This window comes from Rattus norvegicus, chromosome 1 (assembly GCF_021556685.1).
Source record: "Rattus norvegicus strain SHRSP/BbbUtx chromosome 1, alternate assembly SHRSP_T2T, whole genome shotgun sequence".
Lineage (NCBI taxonomy): Eukaryota > Metazoa > Chordata > Mammalia > Rodentia > Muridae > Rattus > Rattus norvegicus.
In genome coordinates, this window is record NC_141534.1 from 273,391,042 (window position 1) to 273,416,604 (window position 25,563).

Below are 25,563 nucleotides of genomic sequence, written 5' to 3' on the forward strand. Positions count from 1 at the left end.
CAGGTTTTTGTTTTTGTTTTTTTTTTCCAGTAAATAACACAATCTTGGGGCTCATAGTGTGACCAAATATCCTGTAACATCCTAGAGCATTCTTATTATCAATGAATTCAATATTTTAACTATAACATTCTTGGCCTCCACACCCTCCAAATTAATGTATTGATGAAATCCTGGCTTTCAAGATCATGACTTTAGGAAGTTGAGCATTCCCAACACATATTATGTAGGGTAAAAGGGGCCTTGGAAAGAACACTCTGACCCTGACTTGACCCCTAGCCTAAGACCGGGGCCAAGAAACAGAATCCCACTAATCCCCGAGCTGGCCCTAAATTTGAAATCCTACCAATCTCCACCCTGGAAAGCTCAGCCTCCCAAGACACCCTATATGAACCCTGCCTTTTACTCAGTTTCCTACTGAATAGAGGCAGACATCCTCCTGGATTCAGCCCCTCCCCCCACATAAATCTCTCATGTGAGGTTTGTTGTGTGATGTGACTTTTTACTCCTTGACTCCCAGGATTGGAGGCTCCAAAGGATTGCCAGGATACCTCTCGGAGCAGATAAAGCTGGGGACATCATACCCTGCCAGAGCAGAGCTGCTGCACTTAGATTGGGGAAATAACACTTCTGTAGGGGAAGCCTTTCCCTTCAGAGCAGCAACACTTACTTATTAGATCTCTAATTATTATTTGTTTGTAATGAACCAGTGATCGGACACTCCATCTTTAAGGTACTAGACAAACCGAGGGTTTAGATATGTCCCTGTGAAGGAACAAGGACCTAAGTATTGAAGGGCTGCAAGAAGTAAGTTTGGCCAGGAGAGGGAAGCCTGGGACGGCACCTGTAGGGCCTGCTGCGCCTGCCGGAAGGGACGCGACTTGGGTATGGGCGTGGCCAAGAGCTGGGGCGGGACCTGCAGTGCGGAGCCGGGGAAGCGGCGGAAGATGGCTGCAGTTGTAGCAATGGACACCCAGCTGATGCTCGGAGTCGGGCTGATCGGTGAGGACGCAGGCTCTCTGTCCGCCAGGCCATGCCGCAGCCCCGCTTGGGTTCTGGGATCTCCCGGGCTGCCCCTCCAGGGAGGATCTAGATTTGTGCTGAGGACTTTGGCCTCTTCAGCTCCGAGGCTGACGTGGGGCCTGCGGGAGGGCGGGCGGGCGGGCGGGGCTCGATACTCCCGCTGACGGCCCGCTTTGGGACTATGGGGTTGGAGAGCCAGGGCCAGGCTGCGCTTGTTTGCGGCTCCCGGGAGTATGACACCCCGGGAGTCCCGGGTGCCATTGAGAGGACGTGCCAGGAAGTGGCGGAGCCGATGTTGGAACCCGTGCAGGGTGACCCCCGAGCCTCCACTCCTACCGTAGAGAACTTTGTTGATCCAGATGTTCCTTGAGTTCTTTCATGGTCACATGTGGGGCCCTGGCTAGTTAATAGGAATTCGTAGGGAGGAAATTCATAGGCATCTTTGTACATTCCAAACTATGTGTGAGCCTTGTGAAGCCCAAGCAGGTGGCAGATGACAGCACCGCACTGCACGAATGAATGAATCTTTATGAATTCCTTTGAATAGTCTCTTCTGAGGTTCTAATATACACAGGACACCATTCTTCCTTGCAGAGTGCAATCGCGTTGCTTAGGCTTACCAAATAACTGCTGTAATTATTTTTCAGGAGCTCAAATGGGTGTCTTTATCCTGTATTCACTTTTTCTTTAAAATTAAAAAAAAATTGGTGTGAATGTGTGCCTGACTGTATGTATGTGCACCTTGTGCATGCCTGGTTTCCCAGAGGAGGTCAGAAGAGATCATCAGATCCTCTGGACCTAGAGCCATTTGTAAACTGCCATGTAGGTGCTGGACAACGGACCCAGTACCCTTGAAGAACAGCCGGTGCTCTTAACTGCAGAGCTATCTTTAGTTCCCTTGCATTCATTTCTAATGTGATTTTTAAGCTGCTTGAAAACAAAACCTAAGTACCTCAGGCATCTTGGACCTGTCAGTACTTCAGAATTAAGGTTGAATTAAACTGTGAAGATAAAGATGACTTACAAATGGCCAGGGGGTGGTGCATGCCTTTAATCTTAGCACTCAGTAGGCAGAGGCAGGTAGATATCTGAGTTCAATGCCAGCCTGGCCTACAGAGTTCTAGGACAACCAGGGCTACACAGAAAAACTGTCCCAACAAAACAAACAAACAAACAAACAAAACCCAACATATTTACCTGCTCAACAGCTCTTTAGTTTTTAATTTTCTTTTTTTTCTTAGATTTTATTCTTCTGTGCACTTAAAGAATATTTATTTCTAAGCTAAGTGTTGATGGCCTGCTTTTAGCCTCAGCACTTGGGAGGCAGGCAGCAGGTGGATATCTGAGTTTAAGGGCAGCCTGGTCTATGCATGAAAGTTTCAGGAAAGCCAGGGTTACACGGGGAAATCCTGTCTAAAAAAAAGGTATATATTTTTTTTAAGTAAAGGGGTTATTAGACGCATAGTGACACAAATCTATAGATATCAACCACTTTGGGGACTGAGCCAGGCCCTCAAATTCTTTCTTTATTTTTAAATTGAGGTATTTATTTTGATGACAAAAGTACATGATTGGATAGCTTTTATTTTTTTTTTAAAGATTTATTTATTTATTTTGTATATGATGAGTACACTGTAGCTGTCTTCAGACACACCAGAAGAGGGCATTGGATCCCATTACAGATGGTTGTGAGCCACCATGTGGTTGCTGGGATTTGAACTTAGGACCTCTGGAAGAGCAGTGGGTGCTCTTAACCACTGAGCCATCTCTCCAGCCCTTGGATAGCTTTTATTATTGTTATTCTAAAAGTTTGGCGGAATGGTAGAGCTCTTGCTTAGCACTTAAGTTGCATTGGGTTTAGTCTCCAGCATTGAGAAAAATGTGAAGTTTAAATATCTATACCGTATGTATAAAATGAATTAAAGAAGGTTTCACCATCTCCTTCATTGCTGGGGAAAGGGATTAAGGATCAAACTTAAGGCTTCCAATGGTTCTGCCTATATACCTAGACCTCTCCATTTTTCCCTCTAACAACTCTTTGCTATGTATTTTTATTAAAGATTCTTCCAGTTGCATATAAACATAAGTCAGTAAACATTTTGTGAGAGATGATAGAGAATCTTACCCAATATCTAAGGCTGGTTTTGTGCATGTGAACATGTGGCAGGCTTGCCCACATGGAGGTCTGAGGACAGTTTTTGGGAGCCAGTTCTCTCCTTTGACCTTGGCAAACACAGCACATCATGGTTAGCAAGCACTTTTACTTGCTTTGGCTAGGTACCCTAAAAACAAAATGATGGGGTGCCATGTTTACATTATCATGAGATTACATGATATCTTGGAATGTCAAGTCTTAGGAACTAGAATTAGGAGGTCAAGGTCCTCTTTGACCATATCATGTGACCAGCTTGGGCGCTAACAATCAAAAACAACTAAGAAGATACAAATCATGAGCCCATAGGACTTTTGGGTTTCGTGATCTGGGTTGTTTTGTGAAGTGGGGTGTTAGAACTGATTCCACAAAATGTTTCTGAGTAACCAATCAATTCACTTCCTTGCTGCTGTTTGACATTCTCACAGTGACCATCTTTCCACCATAGAAAAGGACACTAATGGAGAAGTTCTGTGGGTGTGGTGTTATCCTTCCACGACAGCCTCACTAAGGAATCTGCTGCTCCGAAAATGCTGCCTAACTGATGAAAACAAACTTCTCCACCCTTTTGTCTTTGGTCAGTACAGAAGAACATGGTTTTATGTCACTACAGTTGAAGTTCCAGATTCTTCAGTTTTGAAAAAGGTATGACTCCTTCAAGGTTGAAAAACAAACAACCAAAACCAAAACAAACAAACCAAAATATCTAAAAAGATTTAAGAATATAAGCTTTAGATTCTGTCTGATACACATTTGAAAACATTAAATCCTATTTTCACTGAAACAATTCCCTTTATCATTCCATTCATTGTGTGAAGACTGATATCCATTGTGGTTAGTTGTATGCTGAACAGTATATATATATATAGTCTCTCTTTATCACAGTTACAGTTACAGACTAGAGATATAAGGCAGTTTCAAAGCCATAAAAGCAAGAAATGTTTTCTATAATTGAAAACTGTTTTAGGGCTGGGTATGGTGTAATACACCTTTAATCCCAGCACTTGGGAGGCAGGTAGATCGCCATGAGTTTGAGACCAGCCTGGTTTCTATAGGGAGTCCCAGGCTAGCCTGAGTTATATAGTAAGATCTGTTTCAAAAACACAAAACTATTTTAGAAGCTGTAAGTGATAGAACATGCCTGTAATCCCAACACTTAGGAGGTTCAGGCATTAGGATTGCAAAGTTCAAGACCAGCCTTTACTACATAATGCATTCCAGGCTAGTCAACCACCCCTCCCCCCCCTTTTTTTAACTTAAGCAGTCTTTGATGAAGTCCGTATATGAAATGTTCTGCTTCTGTATCTTCTTGGTTGTTTCTTTCCTGTCTTTGCCTTTCTCCTTTCCTACCTGTCAGGACTTGGCTTTCCTTCCCTGGATCTCCTCGTCCAGCTTTAGTGTGGTGATGTCCACCTTGCTGAGGTGGATGCCCACATGGACAGTCATGCCAAATGCCCAGCCTTTCCTCGATGCACTCATTCAGTGTAGATGACATATTTCTTCCTGTACACTTGGACCACTTTGCCATCTGCTGGCCTTTGAGTGTCCTCGAACAACCTAAACTTCATTATCCTTTTGAATGAGCATAGTCTAACATTATACTTCTTACCTTAGCTTTTAGAAAGAGGGGAAGACACGATCTTCCTCCGAATGTGAGAAGGTGCATTGAAATACCATTTGCAGTTCTTGTTTTAGCGGTTGTGATACAGCGATGGCTGCAAAAGGGAAGAGCTAGTCAAAAACTTTTTAACTTTTTAAAATTTATTTTTATATGTAAAGGTGTTTTGCATGAATGTATGTCTGTATAAATATATGTGTGTCTACTGCCTGCAAAAAAAATCATAAGTAGATGTTGGATCTCCTGGGGTTAGAATTAGAAACAGTCATGTATAACCATGTGGATTCTGGATGTAGGACCCAGGTCCTCTGGAAGAGTAGCCAGTGTTCTTAAGTACTGAACCACCTCTTCAGCTCCTTAAAAACTGTTTTAAAGGATATAATTATTCTTGGTAGAGTTAAGAATTTTTTAATTTACTCGTAGATGATAAAGATACATTATGAACTTAAAGTGATTACTAAGAAAATCTTTTCATAATTATGTTTTTATTACTGTGTTTACTATAGTATTACTAAGTATAGTATTACTATAGTTTACTAAGTATCAGTGTGACTTTGTGAATATGTTATGAGTTTCTTTTTATCTTTTTTTTCCCAGACAAGGATTCTCTGTATATCCCTGGTTGTACTGGAAATCTTTCTGTTGACCAGGCTGGCCTCAAACTCAGAGATCCACCTGCCTTGCCTCCCCAGTGCTAGGATCAAAAGCATACAATACCACTGGCCGGCTAAATTATGTGGTTTCTAACTTAAAGTAAGCAGAGTTTTCCAAGAGGATGAATGAATAAGGAAACAAGCCCCTGAGGTACCTGGGGTGCCTCTTTTCACTTTTCAGGGTTAACTTTTGACATAATGGGACCATGTGACGTGATGTATGTCCAGAGTACAAAGAATAGCATTAACTTTTCCAAGTATAAACTAGGAAAACCATTTAGAAACAGTTATAGGGTTCTTAGAAAATGTAAGTTTGGAAGTTTCAATATATTATAAGATCTTATGAGATCTTTGGGTGTTATTCAGTAAGTTCTTTTTCTCTTTAATAGTTTGTTTTGAGACAGGGTCTTTTATAGCCGAGATTGGTCTCATGTTCACTATATAGCTGAGGCTTACTTTTAAACTTTTTTTTTTTAAGGTTTATTTATTTATATGACTACACTGTAGCTGTCATCAGACACACCAGAAGAGGGCATCAGGGCATCAGATCCCACTACAGATGGTTGTGAGCCACCACATGGTTGCTGGGAATTGAACTTGGGACCTCTGGAAGAGCAGTCAATGTCTAAACTGCTGAGCTATCGCTCCAGCACTGCTTTAAACTCTTGATCCTTCTGTCTTTACTTCCCAAGTGCCTCCATTATAGATTGTGATGGCACGACCCACTTATATTCAGTTTGGTGGGTTTGTTGGTTTTTTTTCCCCCAAATTTTATTTTTACTTTTATTTGTGTGCATACAGGATCATGTGAGCACAGATGTCTCTAGAGGCCAGAAGAGGGCATCAGACTCACTGGAGGTGATAGAGTTAAAAGCAGTTGTGGGTTGCTCTGTAGGTACTGGGACTCAAACTTGGGTCCTCTGCAAGAGTAGCAAATACTTTAACTGCTAAGCCATCACTCCACCTCCTTCATTTCTTTCTGAAAACAATCTTGATACAGCCTGAAGTGGATGTAGCTCATGTTTTGGATTACAGCAGCATTCATATCACAATAGTGTTTCAGATTTTAAAAACAATAGGGTTTAGAAATAGTTTAGAATACATGTTTTTCAAGAGAGCACATTGGCATACACATAGAATCCCAACGTGTTAGAAGGCTGAGGCTAAAGTGCTCGATTGAGACCAACATGGGTTACACACATAGAATCCCAATGTCTTAGAAGGCTGAGGCTAAAGGTCTCAAGTTTGTAACCAACATGTGCTACATAGCAAAACTGTCCCAAAATAAAACAAAGATAGAGAAGCAAGTGAAGACTTGTCATTTTGGTCTTTCTAATGTAGCTACATTGTGTCCAAGAGGTTCGTTAGAATACATTAGTACAATTAATCTGTTATAGCAAGTATCTATTGAATTCTATTTGGTATCTTTAAAAACTGTGCTTTTGTTTGTTTGTTTCTTTTGGACAGGTGACTCATTTTTCTATTGTTCTGACCGCCAAAGATTTTAACCCAGAGAAATATGCCGCCTTCACTAGGATATTGTGTAGGTCTGTATGAAAACTATGTTAAATGCTAATTCACCAAAACAAAGATCTCATTTAGTAGTGACCCAGCAAATGTCTACATGAAGGAAACAAATTCAGCCTTCAGTCTACCTGACTTGATCCATTTTGGCTTTGCAGAGTCTGATCTACAGAGTGTGACTTTCTCTTTGTTTTGTGGGTTTATCTATGATTTTGGGAAATGGGCCACGGGAGAAGAAGTAGCAACTTGTCCAGCTTTTGTAGTTCTTGGGCATCTCAGATTGTTTGCCAGTTTTGATCTGTTCTAATCTTTCTTATATTTTAGGGACATTAGCTTTCTAATAATTCCTTTTCCAACGTTGTAGCTTTCCTGTTTTTTCACTAGTATCACTAGCTAACATTCAATTTTAAATGTCATATGGTTCAGCTCTCTCATTCAATACTTCCCTAGAGAGCTGAAGGGAATTGTTTTTCCTACTGTAAACCTAATAAGTGGTTGCTTTTTTTGTCTTTATACATATGTACCCCATACACATGCACAATAAAGCAAAAATTGAAAAAGTAAACTCGATTACCTAAGAATGTCAGTCAGATTGTATTTTAATAAAGAGAGGTTTTACTGTTTATGTAACTAGCCATACTATAAGGCTTGCTGTGGAAAGCTAAACTCCAGGCAAATGGCTCTCTGTGGAACAGAAGCAGCTGCTGTTCTTGTGGCACTGACATAGGTGATGTTATTGATAGAAGGGTTGAAGTCCAGCATCTTAAACTGAAAACTGAAGAGGTGTTTTCTAAAAAGCTTGACCCTCCCATTGCATCTGACCTCCCTAGTCAGGCACAGTTACTCAGCTGAACTGAACAGGAGTGATTTTGGAGTTCAGAGGGCAGTGTTTCTTCAGATACCACTTCCGCTTCAGAAAGCTGAGAAGACGTCTAGTGCATTCTGCACGCTCTTCCCCTGTCACAGGGCAGAAGACAGAGTGACTCGGAGGCTGCCAGCCACTTCCTCTATCCCTGTGCTTCCTGCTTCCACATCCTTAGCCTCACATGTGTCTGATGCCTTTGTACACAGTCATGGACAAATACTTTTTCATGATGGTGAGAGAAGTGTCGAGGGGCTTACATTTATTTCTGAGGAGTGAACAGGAGGAAGTGTTTCCTGTGACATAGAGCAGAGGCCACTCACAAAGGCGTCAGTTTCTGGGTGGCATCTCCTAGTCCCTTTGGCTAGTGGGGTTTTGTGCACTCCTGGAATCTGCTGCACAGACCAAGTATGGCAGGCCTGAGTGTTCCTGTCTGAACGTGAGCCTCTGGGACGCATGTGTGGTTCTCCCACAGTCTTTTCAAGGGGGTCGTTCTTTTCGGACTCTCATGGCCTAGGGTTGTCATCTCACCGAATCTTATGTTTGACTTCTTCATTACTATAGTTGGTTTCTGTTCATTATGTTGACATTTTTTTTATTAAGAAGCACATAATAAAAAAGTACCAATTATAGGGCTGGAGAGATGGCACAGTGCGTAAGAGCACCAGCTGCTCTTCCATAGTCCCTAGCACCTATATGGCAGCTCACAACTGTCTGTAATTCCAGCTCCAGAAGATCCAATATCCACAGGCAAAACATCTATGCATATAAAAGAAAAATATGTAAATCTTTTTTAAAAATCTTTTTTTGATGCAGAGGAATCTTCAGTAAAATTCAAGATTCCCTCCTGTCTCTTCTCCAGTCCCAGTTCACATAACCCCTGTAACATCCTTTTGTATAAGCTTTAGTTTAAATTAGTGGGTTGGTGGCCATACCTAGCTCACAATATTTATTGCTCTCTACCTTTTTCTCAATTTGTAGCTTGAAATAGTAAGCATTTAGGGATCAGTAAAACTAGATTTTTTTTCAGCTAGTCTACAATAACTATGATTTTCAAGTAGTCAGATATAAAAATCAGTTTTCAGTTTAATTTTCTCTGTTTTCTAGTACATCAGGTTCTGAAAGGCCCAAGTATGCCCAATAATCTCTTTTTTCATTCCTCAGTGCTGCCGATCAAACTCGGGGCTTCAGGCAGGATAGGCCCACTCCTGACTACTGAAGTATAGCCTCAGTCAAGTTTCTCAAGCAAAATGTAGCTCTAAGCCACACACAGTGGCTTAGGCCTTTAATCCCAGCGCCCAGGAGGCAGAGGCAAGTGGATCTCTCATGAGTCTGAGGCCAGTCTGGTCTAGATGGCAAGTTCCAGGGTAGCTGGAGTAGTATACAGAGAGAATTGTCTCTAAACAAACAAATGGATCAGTGTCTGTAAGTAAAAGAGAAGTAGTCTTAGTTGTTCTCAGGAAGGGATTTGAAGGGGAAGAGACTTCACTTGGGCTGTATGAATGCAGCTGGCTTCCTGTCAGCATTTTTTGGAAGTCTTTAACTTGATGATAGATGTGTGAATTTATCACTGAAAACTTTAAAGACCCTGGATTTCTTAATTATTTAAATGTAGTTACCTAATAAGCATAGGTTCTATAGCTAATTACTGCTTTCTCTGTGAACAACACCTTGAACTCCTTGTCAAAGGAAGTCGAGGCAATAAAACAGAGTTGCATGTCTGAGAACACCAGTTATGAGCATAAGTCATAAAAAGAAATGAGAATGCAATATTCCTGGGAGTAACACATCCTTGGGAAGCCACTGTTAAATCCCCTGTGTAGGGACTACACCTGATGGCAGGGAAGAGCATTCCTCAGAGACATGGTCTGCATCTGTCAAGTGTTGTATTTCAGAGTAACTTAGAGAAGAAATGCTTGGGCTGGTTTATATATTTGGAAATGCTGCCAGGTTACTTTATAATCTAGAAAATACCAGTGTCTACCCTTGGTGCCTTTCTCCACATTACTTATACTTCATTAAAAAACATTGTCACTTTTTTGTCCTTTCTTACAGAATATATTTGAAATATGGAAGTCCAGTTAAAATGATGGAAAGTTACATTGCAGTTCTCACCAAGGGGATCTGCCAGAGTGAAGAAAATGGCTCCTTCCTTAGCAGAGACTTTGATGGTCGAAAGGCGTACCTCGCCGGCTCCATCAAAGGTGAGAAAGAAAGAGAAGGAAAATCCTGGCCAACAACAAAGGCTCCAAGCCAAGGTTGCTTTCAGCTTCGTTTTTCACACAGGAGAGTACATCACCTCTTACTGACGTAGAATTCTGTCAAAGGAAAACATCTTGTGACAGTCTTCTCCACATTGTGTCTCTTACAGAAATGTTCTTTTAGCTAAATCCATGGCTCACAGTCTCCACTGACTTGCATAGTTTTTATTTCCTCATATCCTAGTCATTAGCTCTTCCTTAGAGAATTCCAGCCTCAGGCACAGTCTGTAACCCTGAGAGAAGCCACCGATCTTGGAGTCCTCTGAAGGTGGGGCTGCCTCACATCCTTCCCGTCCTTTAAGCTTGCCCACTGCTTCCCAATTGCTGTCTTGAGTGGTTCCTGAGCGTGGGGTTGAGGTTGGGTGTTCTTTAAGATGTTTTTATGACACTGAAAAACGCGTGTTCTCCTTTGTGTTATTTGTTGCACTTCTTTAGGAGTCTGGTTTCATCTGTTCATCCAGCACAGAGTCCCCATGGGGCATTGCTGGCAGCTATGATACAGATCTGGTAAACACGCGTGAATACACATACCATCCACCAAATGAAGTGTGCCTGCACTTAACAGCATTTGCCTAGATGTATCTGGTGTATTCAAGATAATTTTGTATTTATATGACAAGAACTGTATTTATTGAAAACTTTATGCCATTATGTATTTAATATAATGTTATCTTTTTATTTTAAGACATTGTATCTCAATTTGGAATGGAAACTATTATCTTACACACAGCGTTGATGCTGAAAAAACGAATTGTTGTCTATCACCCCAAAATAGAAGCTGTTCAGGAGTTCACCAGGTACTCTCATTAATTATTAAAAAGTGTAAGCTTTCCTAACAGTTGGAGAGACTAGATGCTACTGTATGCTGTGTTCTCTTACATGCTGGATAAAAACACGATAGGTTAGTCTGAGTAAAATACCATCTTTGTGATTTACTTTAGAGCTAATAGTTCCCGATCATTGAGTTTGGAAAGGTTCTTTTTCTCATTTTCTTCTTTTTATTTACTTATTTTATGTATATGAATACACTGTCGCTGTCTTCAGACACACCAGAAAAGGTTACCTGATCCCATTACAGATGGTTGTAAGCTATCATGTGATTTCTGGGAATGTAACTCAGGACTTCTGTGAGAGCAGTCAGTCCTCTTAACCACTGAGCCACCTCTCCAGCCCAGGAAAGAGTCTTTTCTTTTTTTAAAGATTTATTTATTATGAATATAGCATTCTGTCCACATGTATACCTATAAACCAGGAGAGGGTGCCAGATCTCATTTTAGATGGCTGTGAGCCACCATGTGCTGGGAATTGAACTCAGGACCTCAGGAAGAACAGACAGTGCTCTTAACCTCTGAGCCATCTCTCCAGGCCATCCAGGAAAGATTCTTATTTAACTTTGGAATAAGGCACTTGGAAGGCAGAGTCTGCTCTCAGGAGACGGAGGCAGGTGGATCTCTGAGTTTTAGGCTAGCCTGATCTATAGAGTGAATTCCATGACAACACAACAACAACAACAACAACAACAACAAACAGAAAAGAAAAAGAGGCCTGCAGATGTGCATAGGTAGTCTAGAGCATCTAAGGGGAGAGAAGCTGTACTTAACACTTGGTGTATATATGTATGTGTGTTGGAGCGTTGTGTGCACACATTCCTAAAGGAATACTGGGTGCTAAGAGATGTCCCAGTAGTTGAGAGCACTGGCTGCTCTTCCAGAGGTTCTGAATTCAATTCCCAGCAACTGCATGGTGGCTTACAACCATCTATAATGAGTTCTGATGCCCTATTCTGACATCTTTGTATACATGCAGCTAGAGCACTCATTTACATAAAATAAATAAGACTTAAAAACCAAAAACCCAAAGGAATGTTGATTGCAACTATTTCTTTGGCAGATACAATGAGTTAGAAAATTTTTGTTTGAAAGAAAACACCAGTGCTGGAGAGATGGCTCAATAGCTCAGTGGTTAAGAGCACTGGCTGCTCTTCCAGAGGTCCTGAGTTCAATTCCCAGCAACTCACAATCATCTACAGGGGAATTTGATGCCCTCTTCTGGCATGTGGGTGTATATGCAGCAGAGCATTCATACATTAAATAAATATAAAGAAAGGAAGGAAGGAAGGAAGGAAGAAAGAAAGAAAACGCCAGCTTGGGACTGGAGATACGGGATTAGTGGTTAAGAGCACTGGCTGTTCTTCCAGCAGATCTGAGTTTGAGTCCCAGAACCCACATAGTAGCTATCAACTATCTGTAACTCCAGGCACACATATATGTGTTGCACAGAAATGAACTCAGACAGAACACCTGTACACATAAAATTAAGTGAATTAAAATTAAATGTGTGCGTGTGTGTGTGTGTGTGTGTGTGTGTGTGTGTGTGTGTGTGTAGTAAGTACATATTTTAGGCTTGTGAACCATGTTGTTTCCGTGCCAGTTATTCAGTTGCCTAGCATAACATGTATGCCATGAAGTTAACATGGCTGTATCAATAAACTTTATCTAATGGGGCTTCATTTACAGTTTTAAATAAATGCTTTCTTTGGTTACTCTCATTGTTTTACTCTCATTGTTAGTGGTAGATGGGGTTTGGAGAGTAGAATTTTTGTTTGCGAAATCATTTTTAAATCCATTTTAAAAGCAAAAAGAATTGGCACTTGTCTTGGGTTTATTAAATGGGAATAAATAGGACACCTTAATTCTTACTCATGATAAAAATGCCAGGAAGTAGCAGTCTTATGTTTTATGAAAGAGAAAAAATGAGGCAGAGGCCAAGTGGTGAGATTATGAAAAGGAGAAAAGGCTCTATAGGCCAAAAGTCCTGGGTTAAAATCATGACACAGCAACTTGTTAGCTCTGTGGCTATAAAAGATACTGGCTGTTCTGAGCCTCAATCATTTTATCTGTAAAACAAGGATTGTAGGGGTTGGGGATTTAGCTCAGTGGTAGAGCGCTTGCCTAGCAAACGCAAGGCCCTGGCTTCGGTCCCTAGCTCCAAAAAAAAGAAAAAGAAAAAACAAAAACAAAAACAAGGATTGTAATACAGAGCTGGTCAACTTGTTTTCATCCCGGGAATAATTTATATAATGTGCTTTACAAGTTCCTCTCCCTATATGCCTGCTTTAAAATGATCATCTTTGGGCTGTTTGTCCTGTCTGAGGTGAGAAGGCCAGCATAGTTACCTGTTCCCTCTGTTTGGCCTTACTTCATCACTTTCCCACCTACGTCATTCTTCTTAAACTAGAATATCCTTGCTTCTGAGGTGTTTCCTGAAGCCCCACACATGAGTTCCTCATACGTTCCTGCATCATTATTATTTTAATTTTTGTTTATTTATTTTAAACATATGAGTGGTTTGCCTCCCTGTATGTCTGTGCAGCAAGTGTGTGCCCAATTCCTACAGAGGCCAGAGGAGGGCATTGGATCTACTGGGATTGGAGTAATACATGGTTGTGAGCCCTTAATGGGTACTGGGAATTAAACCTTAGTTCTCTGGAAGAACAGCCAGTACTCTCTCTCTTTTTTAAAAAGATTTATTTATTTGCTTTATGTATATGAGTACACTGTAGCTGTCTTCAGACACACCAGAAGAGGGTATCTGATCCCCATTACTGATGGTTGTGAGCCACCATGTGGTTGCTGGGAATTGAACTCAGGACTTCTAGAAGAGCAGTCAGTGCTCTTAACCTCTGAGCCATCTCTCTAGCCCCAGTCAGTACTTTTAACTGCTGAGCTATCTTTCCAGTCCCCTGCTACAAGTATTTCTGTTTACACCTGTGTTTGAAAACAAACAACACATTTTGCAAGTTTGACTAGAATTGTAATTATAAATAGGAGACTTCAGAAAACTGTCTTGCTGGAACTAGTTTGGACCCCAAATATGTGTCTAGTAGTTGGCAGTCTGTATCTGGAAGAAAACTTAATGATCATCACTCTGTGTAGATCTTTGGAAACTTCACTGTCTTAGGGTATGCTGTGAACAGATACCATGACCAATGCAAGTCTTTTACCTTTTTTTTTTCTTTTTTTTTCGGAGCTGGGGACCGAACCCAGGGCCTTGTGCTTGCTAGGCAAGCGCTCTACCACTGAGCTAAATCCCCAACCCCAGTGCAAGCCTTATAAAGGACATTTAATTGGGGCTGGCTTACAGGTTCAGAGGTTCAGTTCATTATCTTCAAGGTAGGAGCATGGCAGCATCCAGGCAGGCATGGTGCAGAAGGAGCTGAGAGTTCTACATCTTCATCTGAAGGCTGCTAGCAGAATACTGGCTTCCAGGTAGCTAGGACTAGGGTCCTATTAAAGCCCACAGTGACACACCTACTCCAACAAAGCCACAGTTCCAAATAGTGCCACTCCCTATGCCAAGCACATACAAATCATCACATTCGCCTGGAGATTTTTGTAGCCAATTAGTTCCAAAAGGTAATTTAAAATGTGGCCTTCTCTGGGTTTGGTGGCATATACTTGTAATCCTAGAACTTTGGAGGCTATGGCAGGAGGATTGTCATGAATTTGAGGCCAGCTTGGGCTACATAGTGAGTTCTTAGCCAGCCAGGGTACAATACCCTGCCTCAAAACACTCACATACTTACATGGACATACATCCAGGCATTGCTTTATTGTCAGGTCCAGAGGTATTAGTACATTTAAGGCTTGGTTTCTCCTCTGTTCCTGACTAGCCATCCACAGAACTTCACCCTGAAAGTTTTCTCTTAAGAGAAGGAGCAGGCAAGTGTCCAAGGCTAGCAACTGTATAACTGCATAACTGTATAGTGTTTGCCTTTATTCCTTAGGACTCTGCCTGCCCTGGTGTGGCATCGACAGGATTGGTCCATCCTGCATTCTTACATGCACCTTCATGCTGAGGAACTGGAAGGCCTACAGATGTGCACAGGTACATGAAAACATCCAGGGGAGGAAAGACTGCTTATGCATATTTGGTGTATGCGTTTGTGTGGGTGGGATGTATACATATTGGTAAAATGAATAATAAAACAATTTTTTGGGAATTATACTGATTTTTTTTCCATTTAAAAGTTGTGAGAAAATGCACAAAACTTAGCATTTTTACTCTTTCCCCCTGGTATTAGAAATTGAGTCCAGGGCTTCAGGCATGATAAGCAAAGCTACTGCCACTGAACTATTCCTAGCCCTAAGTTAATTAGTTAATTTGGTCTTGAATGCTTAGATTTTATTTTGAGCCTCTCCATGTTTTTTTCTCAAAATCATAGTCACTAAGTATATTATTATACATATATGGTAAGATACGAAAATAATTTTTTTACGCATAGCTACAGACTAATTTTCTACAATTACTAATTTTCTACAGACTTCTTTTTTAATTTAAGCTATTACACCCTGCATTTTTATGCCATTAAATATTCTTTTAGGGCCAATGAGATGATCAGCTGGTAAAAGCACTAACCCCCAAGCGTGATGGCTTGAGTTTGATTTCTGAATACCACATGGCAGAAGGAAAGAACCGACTCCCAGAGATTGTCTTTGACCTCTACATGTGTGCCGTGGCATATGCATACTCCCATATAAACATGCATCTCCATGCTCAGGGCATAGATGCAGAAGATGAAGTCTTGGTTGGGGATTTAGCTCAGGGGTAGAGCGCTTGCCTAGCAAGCCCAAGGCCCTCGGTTCGGTCCCCAGCTCCGGAAAAAAAAAAAAAAAAAAAGATGAAGTCTTGTATGGCCTGGTACTTTTCTGTCTAGCATTTAATATTTTTGTGAGATTCATCCGTGTTTATGTGGATGTCTATAGTTGTGTTCATTCTCCATTTGTGTTGGAGTGCACAGAATGACATTCTCATCACTTTTTAAAACTTATTATTTTTATTTATTTTGTGTGTGTATATGTGTAGATGTGTGCATCTATATATGTGTAGGTATATGTGTGTATCTATGTGTAGGTGTATGTGTGTGTATATATGTGTAGGTGTGTGTGTATATGTAAGTGTGTATGTGTATATATGTGTAGGTATGTGTGTATATGTATATATATGTGTGTGTAGGTGTGTGTGTATATATATGTGTAGGTGAATGTGTGTGTATATATGTGTGTATAGGTATATGTGTGTATATATGTTTAGGTGTATGTGTGTGTATATATGTGTAGGTGTGTGTGTATATATATATGTAAGTGTGTGTATATATATGTGTAGGTGTGTGTGTATATATATATATGTGTAGGTGTATATGTGTATATATATGTGTAGGTGAATGTGTGTGTATATATGTGTGTATAGGTGTATGTGTGTATATATGTTTAGGTGTATGTGTGTGTATATATGTGTAGGTGTGTGTGTATATATATATGTAAGTGTGTGTATATATATGTGTAGGTGTGTGTGTATATATATATGTGTAGGTATATATGTGTATATATATGTGTAGGTATATGTGTGCATTCCATATGCATGGAATCAAGGACAACTTGTGGGTGTCTTTATTGGTTCTTTTCTTCAACCATGGGGCTCCCATGGATTGAACTCAGGTCATCAGGCTTTGGTGGCAGTCACCTTTACTAATTGAGCGATCTCTCTAGCCCATAGGGTTTTTTTTCTGTCTTTGTTTTTGGAGACAAGGTGTTTCTGTGTAGCCCAGGCTGTCCTGGAACTTGTTCTGTAGACTAGGGTGGCTTTGAACTCAGAGATCCACCTGCCTCTGCCTCCCAAGTGCTGGGATTAAAGGGTGTGTCACCACCTGGCCATAGTTAACTATTTTTAAAGCAATGGTGCTTCAAATATCCATATATATCTCTCAGTATGCATATGTAAGACTTTTCATTAAAAACTGTGTACTGGATTTTCTGGTTTAACTCAAGTCACTGGCTAATGCCAAGTGTGCCCCTCAAAGATTATTCCAGTTTGCCTTCTCTGTAGCAGCACAGGGGAGAGTCTGTTACTTCTCTTTGTTAACTGTTCTTGCTGCTGATAGATTGAAATGTTTGTTAGCTTAGAGTTTACAAGAGCATTTGTTAAAGTTATAACTTGAGTTTTTCTGATTCCTGGTGAGCATAAACATGTCTACATGTGTTTTGTATATGTTTTCTCTATAGTGGGGGTTGGGGAGGGGGCTTTCTTATAGTATACACATTTGTGTTTGTGTGTGTGTATGTGTGTGCACATGTGGGCACGTGCGTGCACAGTTGTTGGTGGTGGTTCAGTTGCATGCTTGCCTTGTCACAGGGCTGGAGGTCAGAGGACAACTTGTATCAGTTGATTTTCTTCTTTCACTGTATATGTCTGGAGATCAAACTTAGGTCATTAGGCTTGGCAACAAGCACCTTTATCTACTGAGGCACATCTCTGGCTCCACAAATTCTTAATCTAATTCATGGGAATTTATTAGAAGTCTTTGGTTTTAGTATCTTATATTTTGTTTCAGAAAAAACTTTTCCCATGTATAGAACAGAGAGTCACCTATGCATTCTTTTTATTTTAAGATTTATTTATTTGCTTTATGTATTTGAGTACATTGTAGCTATCATCAGATGCACCAGAAGAGGGCATCAGATCTCATTACAGATGGCTGTGAGCCACCATGTGATTGCTGGGAATTGAACTCAGGACCTCTGGAAGAGCAGTCAGTGCTCTTAACCACTGAGCCATCTCTCCAGTCCCACCTATGCATTCTTAATGTTTTTTTTTCTTTTCCATCTAGTTCTTTAATATGCCTGGGATTATTTTTATATATAGTATCTTGATTTTGGAACCTAATTTCCTTTTTTAAAGATTTATTATTTAAAATATGAGTGTTTTGCCTATATGTATGTCTGTGAACCACTTGTGTGCTTATTGGAATTGGAGTTACAGATGGTTTTAAGCCACCATGTGGATTCTGGGAATCTAATTCCAGTGCTCTAACTGCCGAACCATCTCTCTAGCCTTTAGTGTTTTGGTTTTTGTTTTTGAGAGAGGAGAGAGAGAGGGGGTGGGGGATGGATGTGTTTTTTCAGTCCTTTAGTCTCTTTGTTGTTTTGTTTGTTTTTTGTTTATTTGGCCATTCACTTTTTCGTGCTGAGAACTGAATATACTGCACCATTTAAATATAATCTTGTCCCTGTTCTCATTTTTATATGAATAATCACTTGGATCCAGGGCATTTATTGAATAATTTCATTTTCAGTCATCAGTGCCTATCCCATTAGGCTTCATATTTGTCATGTGGTTTATTGGGGTCTGGCTTTCAGTAGCAGGTTTTGCTTTTGTTGCTAACATTTTTGCTTTCTTTACTTGAGAACATAAAATGTTAGCAGTGGTAAATTAGTCCCCAGGAATAAAATAAAACAGTGCTAAGGGTATGGCTGAGATTCAAGCACTTTGCCTAGCATGTATGAGGGCCCCAGCTTAGTAACCAGCACTGTAAAACAATAAAAGCTTAATGTTTTTATAATTAACTTGCTCTCTGAAATAACCAGTGTGTGGGAACTGTTTCCCTAAACAGCCAAGTCTGCTGACTCCGTTAGCAGTTATCTGATAGCACTCGGGGATGACCCTTGTCCTGACAGCCAAAGCATGAGGTTGTGGCTTCCCTCCAGACAAGATCAGAAACAAAGACAATGGTTGAGTCCATGTTGCTTTTTGATATTCTTTTTGTTTTTAAACCAGAGTTTGATTTTTTTTTGTAAAAAGATATTTTCAATGTGTTTTGTACATGAAGATTAAGAGAAAAAGAGAAAAGACTCAAAGACACACACACACACACACACACACACACACACACACACACACACACAAGAACATAGGTATAGGCTTCTTTCTTTCCTACCTCCCTTCTTTCCACCTTCCCTTTCTCCTTCCTTCCTTCCTTCCTCCCTCCCTCCCCCTTGCCCCCCACAGAGTTTATCTGTGTGGCATTGCCTATCCTAGAATTTACTCTGTAGACCAGGCTGGCCTTGAACTCTCCCTCATGAGTGCTGGGAGTAAACGTATGCACCGCCACTGCCCAGCTGGGGATGGGCTTTTTAAAGAGTTACCTACTTACACTCTTGGCCTAAATAGCACTGACCAAAAGGTAAACACTTTACTTTAGCCTATTCATTGAGATTGAACTTAAATTTTAAAACATTTTGAGCCATGTATGTTCCTTCAGGCATCTGACAAAAATATAGCAGCTGCTGAGTGCCACTGATGTAACTAATGATCCTGAGTAATAGGAAACCACCAAGAACAGCAGTCAGTGAACAGCAGTCTCCTTCTGAGACCTTCACCACATGATTTCTTCCTGCTCCAGTAATTTGATCAATTTGCAATGCAGGCTACATTGCTGGCTTTGTAGATTTGGAGGTGAGCAACAGACCAGACCTCTACGACGTGTTTGTGAATCTGGCAGACAGTGAGATCATCATCGCTCCACTTGCAAAAGGTGACTTTCCTGTTTTATTCTGACTTTTCTGTTTTATTCTCTGTTCCAGTATTGGCATGAGGTACAAGACAAGCAGCTGTGTGTTTTGTGCTGCCTCCCTCCCTAAAGTCAGTATTTGAGAGCCTACTTGGCATCTGTTGGAGCTGGAGGAATTTCTCAGTGTCCAGAAAATATGATTAATTCTGTAGGCCTGCATGTGTTAGAAAGCCAGGTGGGACTGCTGTTCATAGCTTTTATGTGGTCTCTTACCAGTTCCCAAATGTGGGAGTAGCTGAATGCTGACTGTTAGGACCCTGTGTTTAAGTCTAATGCTGTGTGGGTTTTATCTAAACTTCAAATGAGTAAACCAGAATTGATCTTTGACACTTGTTTTAAAATTTCAAACATGTAGAAAGTCGAGCCCAACCACAGGAAATATTACCTCTCGTAACACTAAAGGGATTAAAAAAAAAATGACTATGGCTAGAGCCAGGAAGGGTGGCACTGGCTGCTTTCTGCTGTGATCTACAGAACACCCTTATTCCAGTGAGCACCATCTGAATAGTGTCACTTGCAGTGAGACACATAGCTTTGTGTTTATCTTCCGGACAGCAGGAGCATCATCTGTAATTGATGTGACCTGAGTTGGTTTCCTTTGCATATTTCCAAGGATCTGAACATATGCTTTGCCAGCACCCGAGGGCCTGCGCAGGAAGCTCATTCACAACTTCGTGCCAGAAAAGTGCACTTGATTTTTGTGACAGAGTCTGTCTTCCATAGTCCTAGCTATACTAGAATTCATTATGTAGACCAAACTGACCTACAACACAGATCAGGCCTCCTCTGCCTTCAGAATGCTAGGATTAAAGGCATGTGTCACTTAGGTTCTCAGCTGTAAAGACTTGGACAAGACAGTCAGGTTTTTCCTGTAAGTCCCAGCTCACTTGTGGTCAGTTTTCACTGCTTATCAGGCAGATGTGAAGGGGAATCTGGTTTGGCATTGGTGAGCACACCTTCTATCCTGCTGTTACAGTTGGGTTGTGAATAAAATGGAAACTTGGGGGGTATCCTTTGCCTTTTGGAAAGTTCAGATTTTCAGTTGAATGGCTTGTTTTGTTTTTTTATTGTGTAATTTCCAAGTCTTCATATAACATTCTTTCTGCTTTGATCAGAGGCCATGACAATGGGCAAACTGCATAAAGAGATTGGTCAACTAATTGTGCAGTCTGCAGAAGACCCAGAGAAGTCAGACAGCCAGGTTATACAGGTAACCTTTGATCTGCCTTATGAAACCCTTCAGCAGGTTCATGATTCTCAGGGCATCGCTGCAGAGGAAGTGTCAGTTGACAGGCCAGCTGGCATTAGTGTTTGTAGTGGCCAAGATGGTGGTGGTTGGGTTTGGGGTATGTCATTACAGGGGCTAGTACTGAGGCTAACCGACCCCAGGGGTGAGAATTTTAACCACTGAGTGGGCTGGAGTGTCTTTGAGGGCCACCAGTACATTTCATCTGCTACAGGAATTGCCATGGAGGAACAAAGGGTAAGACAGTAACTTTGTTTTTTGTTTGTTTTTAAACATTTATTAATTATATATAAATATACTGTAGTTGTCTTCAGACGCACAGAAGAGGGCATCAGATCTCATTACAGATGGTTGTGTGTCACCTTGTGGTTGCTGAGATTTGAATTCATGACCTCTGGGAAAGTAGTCAGTGCTCTTAATCAGTGAGCCATATCTCTAGCCCAAAATAGTAACTTGGGAATCAAGTCTCCACTTTTGAAATCTAAGAACCAACTCGTCTGGGGAGGTTAGCCCAGATGTACTCGTTTGGCAGCCTGTCCTCTGCCCTCACCAGCTTAGGAGGGCAAATGGCTTTTATTTCCTCAGTTTTTCCAAAGCCCCTTTCCTGACCTGAGGCTACTCCAGTCTCTTCATTGTTCTTTTGCCTGTTCCTAACTCTCTACTGAGGAATACACTCCCAGTCTGGGCTCCATCTCAGAACCTAGGCTCATGTTCATCTATGCAACTATGGGAGCATCTATGAAAACTAGGCTCTACTTGCTCACCAGGTCCCATCTGACACATTTCTTCCTGAACCTTTCTATCTATTCAGTGTTCTTAGTGCCATGGCCAATGTGGATTCAATGTGGGAAAAATCTTGTCTTCATGGAGCCTGCTTTTTAATTTAATTTTGCAATGGGTAGTGATTAATGTGGAGACTGAAACTGTTCAAATTGCCAGGAATAAGTGACTGAATGTTCAACCCTAAGTAGGACATCTGTATCACCACTCCATAAGGTACAGAGATCCCACAGAATCATGGAAGAGAGGGTGGAAAGAAGGCCCGAGGATAGAAAAGAGAGCTGTGAACTGCTGATATCGCTGTAGCACTCATGCACCTGAAACAGCTGTGATTACCCATACAAGCCAGTCACAAAGTGGCAGGTACATGGTTCTATGTACACAGTACCAGAGTAGGTAAATTCAGAGGAAGAAGTAGGATGCAGGTCATCAGGAGTCTGCAAGAAGACAGGAGTGGATGGTTCTGGGCACTCGGTGCCTGTTGGCATGGTAAAAGCCCAGCAATAGCATGACATGGCAGCTTTACCTTTTCTTTTTAATTATTGTGTGTTTATTATGTTTGTGTATGTGCATGTGAGTACATGTCACTGCATGCACGGAAGTCAGAGGACAGCTCTCAGGAATTTAATTCTCTCCTTCCACCATGTGGGATCCAACTCAAAATTGTCAGGCTTGGTACCTGGCTTTTACGTGGACTTATGGGTCCTTTTTTTCCCTTCAAAACGTTGTTTCTCTGTGCAGTTCTGGCTATCTTCAAACTCAGGGATCTGCCTGTCTCTGTCTCCTGAGTGTTGAGATTAAAAGTCACCACGCTTAGCTCTTCTTTTGAAGTAAGGTTCACTGTGTAGCACTGGCCACCTGGAACTCACTGCATAGACCAGATTGGCCTTGAACACATGCCTGCCTCTACCTCCCACTAGGATGTCATGTGCCACCATGCCTGGCCCCCACAATGATTATTCTTAGCATCAATGCATTCTATGTTTTAAAATGGTTGTAAGCACATCTGTGACATTGTTTTGACTTAAGAATTTATGAGAGATGGATATAGTGGTGCATGACTTTAATCCCCAATCTTGGGAGGTAGAGGCAGACAGATGTCATGAGTTGGAGGCCAGCCTGCTCTACAGAGTGAGTTCCAGGACAGCTAGAGAAACCTTGTCTCAAGAAAAAGAAAAAAAAATCTATGAAGTTAATCTAGTAGAAGAACCTTAGGAAATAACTATTCACATTCTTAGATACTAACATATTGTGTATTTTCCTGTTCTGTTAAAGGACATTGCCCTAAAAACAAAAGAAATCTTCACCCACCTGGCACCATTCTCAGAAGCGTCAGATGCGGGGAAGGTCTTCCTCAATGTTGAGGCACTGAAGCAGAAGCGATTTCCACCCGCCACAGAAAACTTCCTGTATCATCTAGCGGCCGCTGAACAGATGCTGAAGGTCTGATGGTTCACAACATTTTGCTGTGGCCCCTACAGAACTTCCCTTTTATTCCTAGTACCTATCGACATGTACAGTGTTGGAATTATAGGAATGCTCTATTTTTAATGATTTATTTCCAAATAGTGAGAGCTTAGGTGAGAGCACATAAAAACGATTGTGATTTTCTCCCTGTCAATTTGATCCAGTACAGTGTTTTAATTTTAATTGCTGTCTTAATGGTAGGAGCCACATAGATCAGCACATGCAAACCTTCATTGTTCATTCCTATTTAGTCTCACTGTAACCATAAACATAAGCTCGTTTTCAGAAAGCCGTCTCAAAGTTTGCTTTTTTATTCTTCTAGAAAAAAAACTTGAATTCCTCATGAGAGAGTTTGCTTTTTGAGCCTAACTGCTATGTTTTCTTCAGAATTTTCTAGAAGGTCATTCAAGGGATACTACAGTTGCACTTTCTTGTAAAAGAAAATATTTTGGGGCCTTTGAAATTTTTGCCTATTTTATGAGGGTTTTTCATACTTGAGCAGACAACTCCAACAACCCTTACACTGCCCTAGACATAAGCACTCAACAAACATCAGTCATTAGTGCTCTTGGACTCACTCCTGCTACAGTGTCTTTGGAAAAGAGGCCAGTCCCCAACAAAGAAACCCCTTTTAAGTGTAAGCATGTCTAAGAAAAAGTACCTTGGTTGTTTTTGTTTACAATGCTGGAGCTAGAACCTGGGGCCTTGATGTGCCAGGCATTGCTTTCCCACCAAATTAAACCCCCAGCCCAATAATGCTTTCAGATATTGGTAAAGGAACATGAGAACCAATTGCAGAGGCCAAAACTAGACAGTGTCTTCAAGTGACTGCAGTAAAGGGATTTGGCCACATCATCAAGGACACTGTTACTACTCTCTCTTAATTTGAGATGTTAAAATTGCCAAATAAGCACGAATGTATCAATTATGCATTCCTTATGTCTACTTACATTATTTATGAAAGGCCACCTTTCTTAGTATAGTTGCAGAGCATTCAAACCTTACCAGGAAACATGTTTGCAAAAACTTTATGTTGGGTATTTTTTTTAACCTTATTCTTAGACATTTAAGTAAAAATAAAAAAATAGCCTTTCCTTCTTGTCTTTGAGTGGAAACAGGGAGGACTTGACATACGTTGTTTACTGGAGCTAACAACTGAAGATTAAATTTGCACTTTATAAAAAGAGCGACTGATGTCTTTTCATTTTCTCCCTTATCTTGCGGTATCATTAAAATTACAAACTTATGATGCAATAGAAACATTTTGATAAAACTTTAAATATAGTAAGGCAGTCTTCCACATGGAGACTTTGCCCATCTTGTAGTTTCTTGATTTATGTGTATGAGTATTTTGCCTAATGTATATACATGCATCACTTGTATATCTAGTGCTCATGGCAGTCAGAAGGCACTGGCTTTCCTGGGGCTGGACTTATAGATGGTTATGAGCTACTATGTGGGTGCCAGGAACCAAACCCGGGTCCTCTGCCAGAATTAGTGTCCTTAACTGCTGAATCATCTCTCTAGCTCCTACTTTTTATTTTTTGAGACAGCATCTCACTATGTAGTTTTGTTTGGTCTGGAACTTGCTACATAGACCAAGCTGGCCTCAAACTCTTAGAGATCTGCCTACTTCCTGGGTTCTGGGATTATAGATATAGCCACATTCCTTATTATCCTGATTTTGTCCACACACTTTTTTTAAAACCTATTTGTATATATGTGTGTCTTTGTATATGCCACATGTTTGGGTGCTGGATCCTCCTGGAGCTGGAGTCACGGACAGTTGAGAGCTGGCTACATGGGTGCTGGGAAATGAATTCCCAACCTCTGGAAGAGCAGCAAGCACCCTTAATGCTGAGCCATTCTCTAGCCCATGCTTCTACCTTTAATTCTGTGTAGTGTCCACCCATGGCTGCACTGAGCCACCTGGTAGTTCATTTTTTCTAATTTTATCTCTTCGGGCTGCTGTGATACTTTTTTAAAACCAAATTTTGAAGTAACTGTCCTGTAGACAGGGAAACTGAAAGGTACACCTTTGGTGAAGTTAATGTGGAAATATCACTGCAGGAACCAAATGTGTGTGCATCTTCTCTAAAGACAGTCTGCTAGGAAATAGAACCAGGCAACAGGTCTTGAAGTAGTGTGGCCAGGAGCAGGTCTGATAAGAGAAATGGGGTGCTATGGGAGACAGTGGAAGGGGTACCTCACTCAATACTGTGAGCTCTCTAGGTCTCCAGAGAAGAAGCAACAGCTTCTGTAAAGAACCAGAAAAACCCACAAACTCATGTGAGAAACCAGAAGATAGGGTCTATAGGACACAGAAGTGGATGACAAGAGATGAATAAGAAAGAAGTTTTCTAAGGGTGTTAAGGATCAGAACTTGGTCTTCAACACAAGTGGGAAGGTTTAGCGAGCAGCCAGAGCAAGCCAAAAAGTCACAGAGCGATGCCAGCAGGGGGCGCTGCTGCACTGAGCTGAAGCAGCACCTGAAGCCTTGAGTTCCTAACACATAAATTATGCCTGTTGAGTGCCATAGCTGGGTAAATGATGTCACCATTACCCAATATTAGT

At 41.1% G+C, this 25,563-nt stretch overlaps 1 protein-coding gene across 9 annotated transcripts; it reads left to right on the forward strand.

The window, feature by feature from the left end:
- Window positions 1-916: 916 nt before the first annotated feature.
- Dennd10 (DENN domain containing 10) lies at window positions 917-24,177 on the forward strand. 9 transcript variants are annotated; one of them, XM_087552445.1, is made up of 10 exons: window positions 918-999; window positions 3,601-3,817; window positions 5,388-5,594; window positions 6,911-6,990; window positions 9,885-10,033; window positions 10,776-10,887; window positions 14,877-14,977; window positions 19,353-19,460; window positions 20,612-20,706; window positions 22,798-24,173. In XM_087552445.1, exons 5-10 carry the CDS (start codon window positions 9,916-9,918, stop codon window positions 22,969-22,971), a joined length of 708 nt encoding a protein of 235 aa, XP_087408571.1. In that variant the 5' UTR covers window positions 918-999; window positions 3,601-3,817; window positions 5,388-5,594; window positions 6,911-6,990; window positions 9,885-9,915; the 3' UTR covers window positions 22,972-24,173.
- Window positions 24,178-25,563: the final 1,386 nt, after the last annotated feature.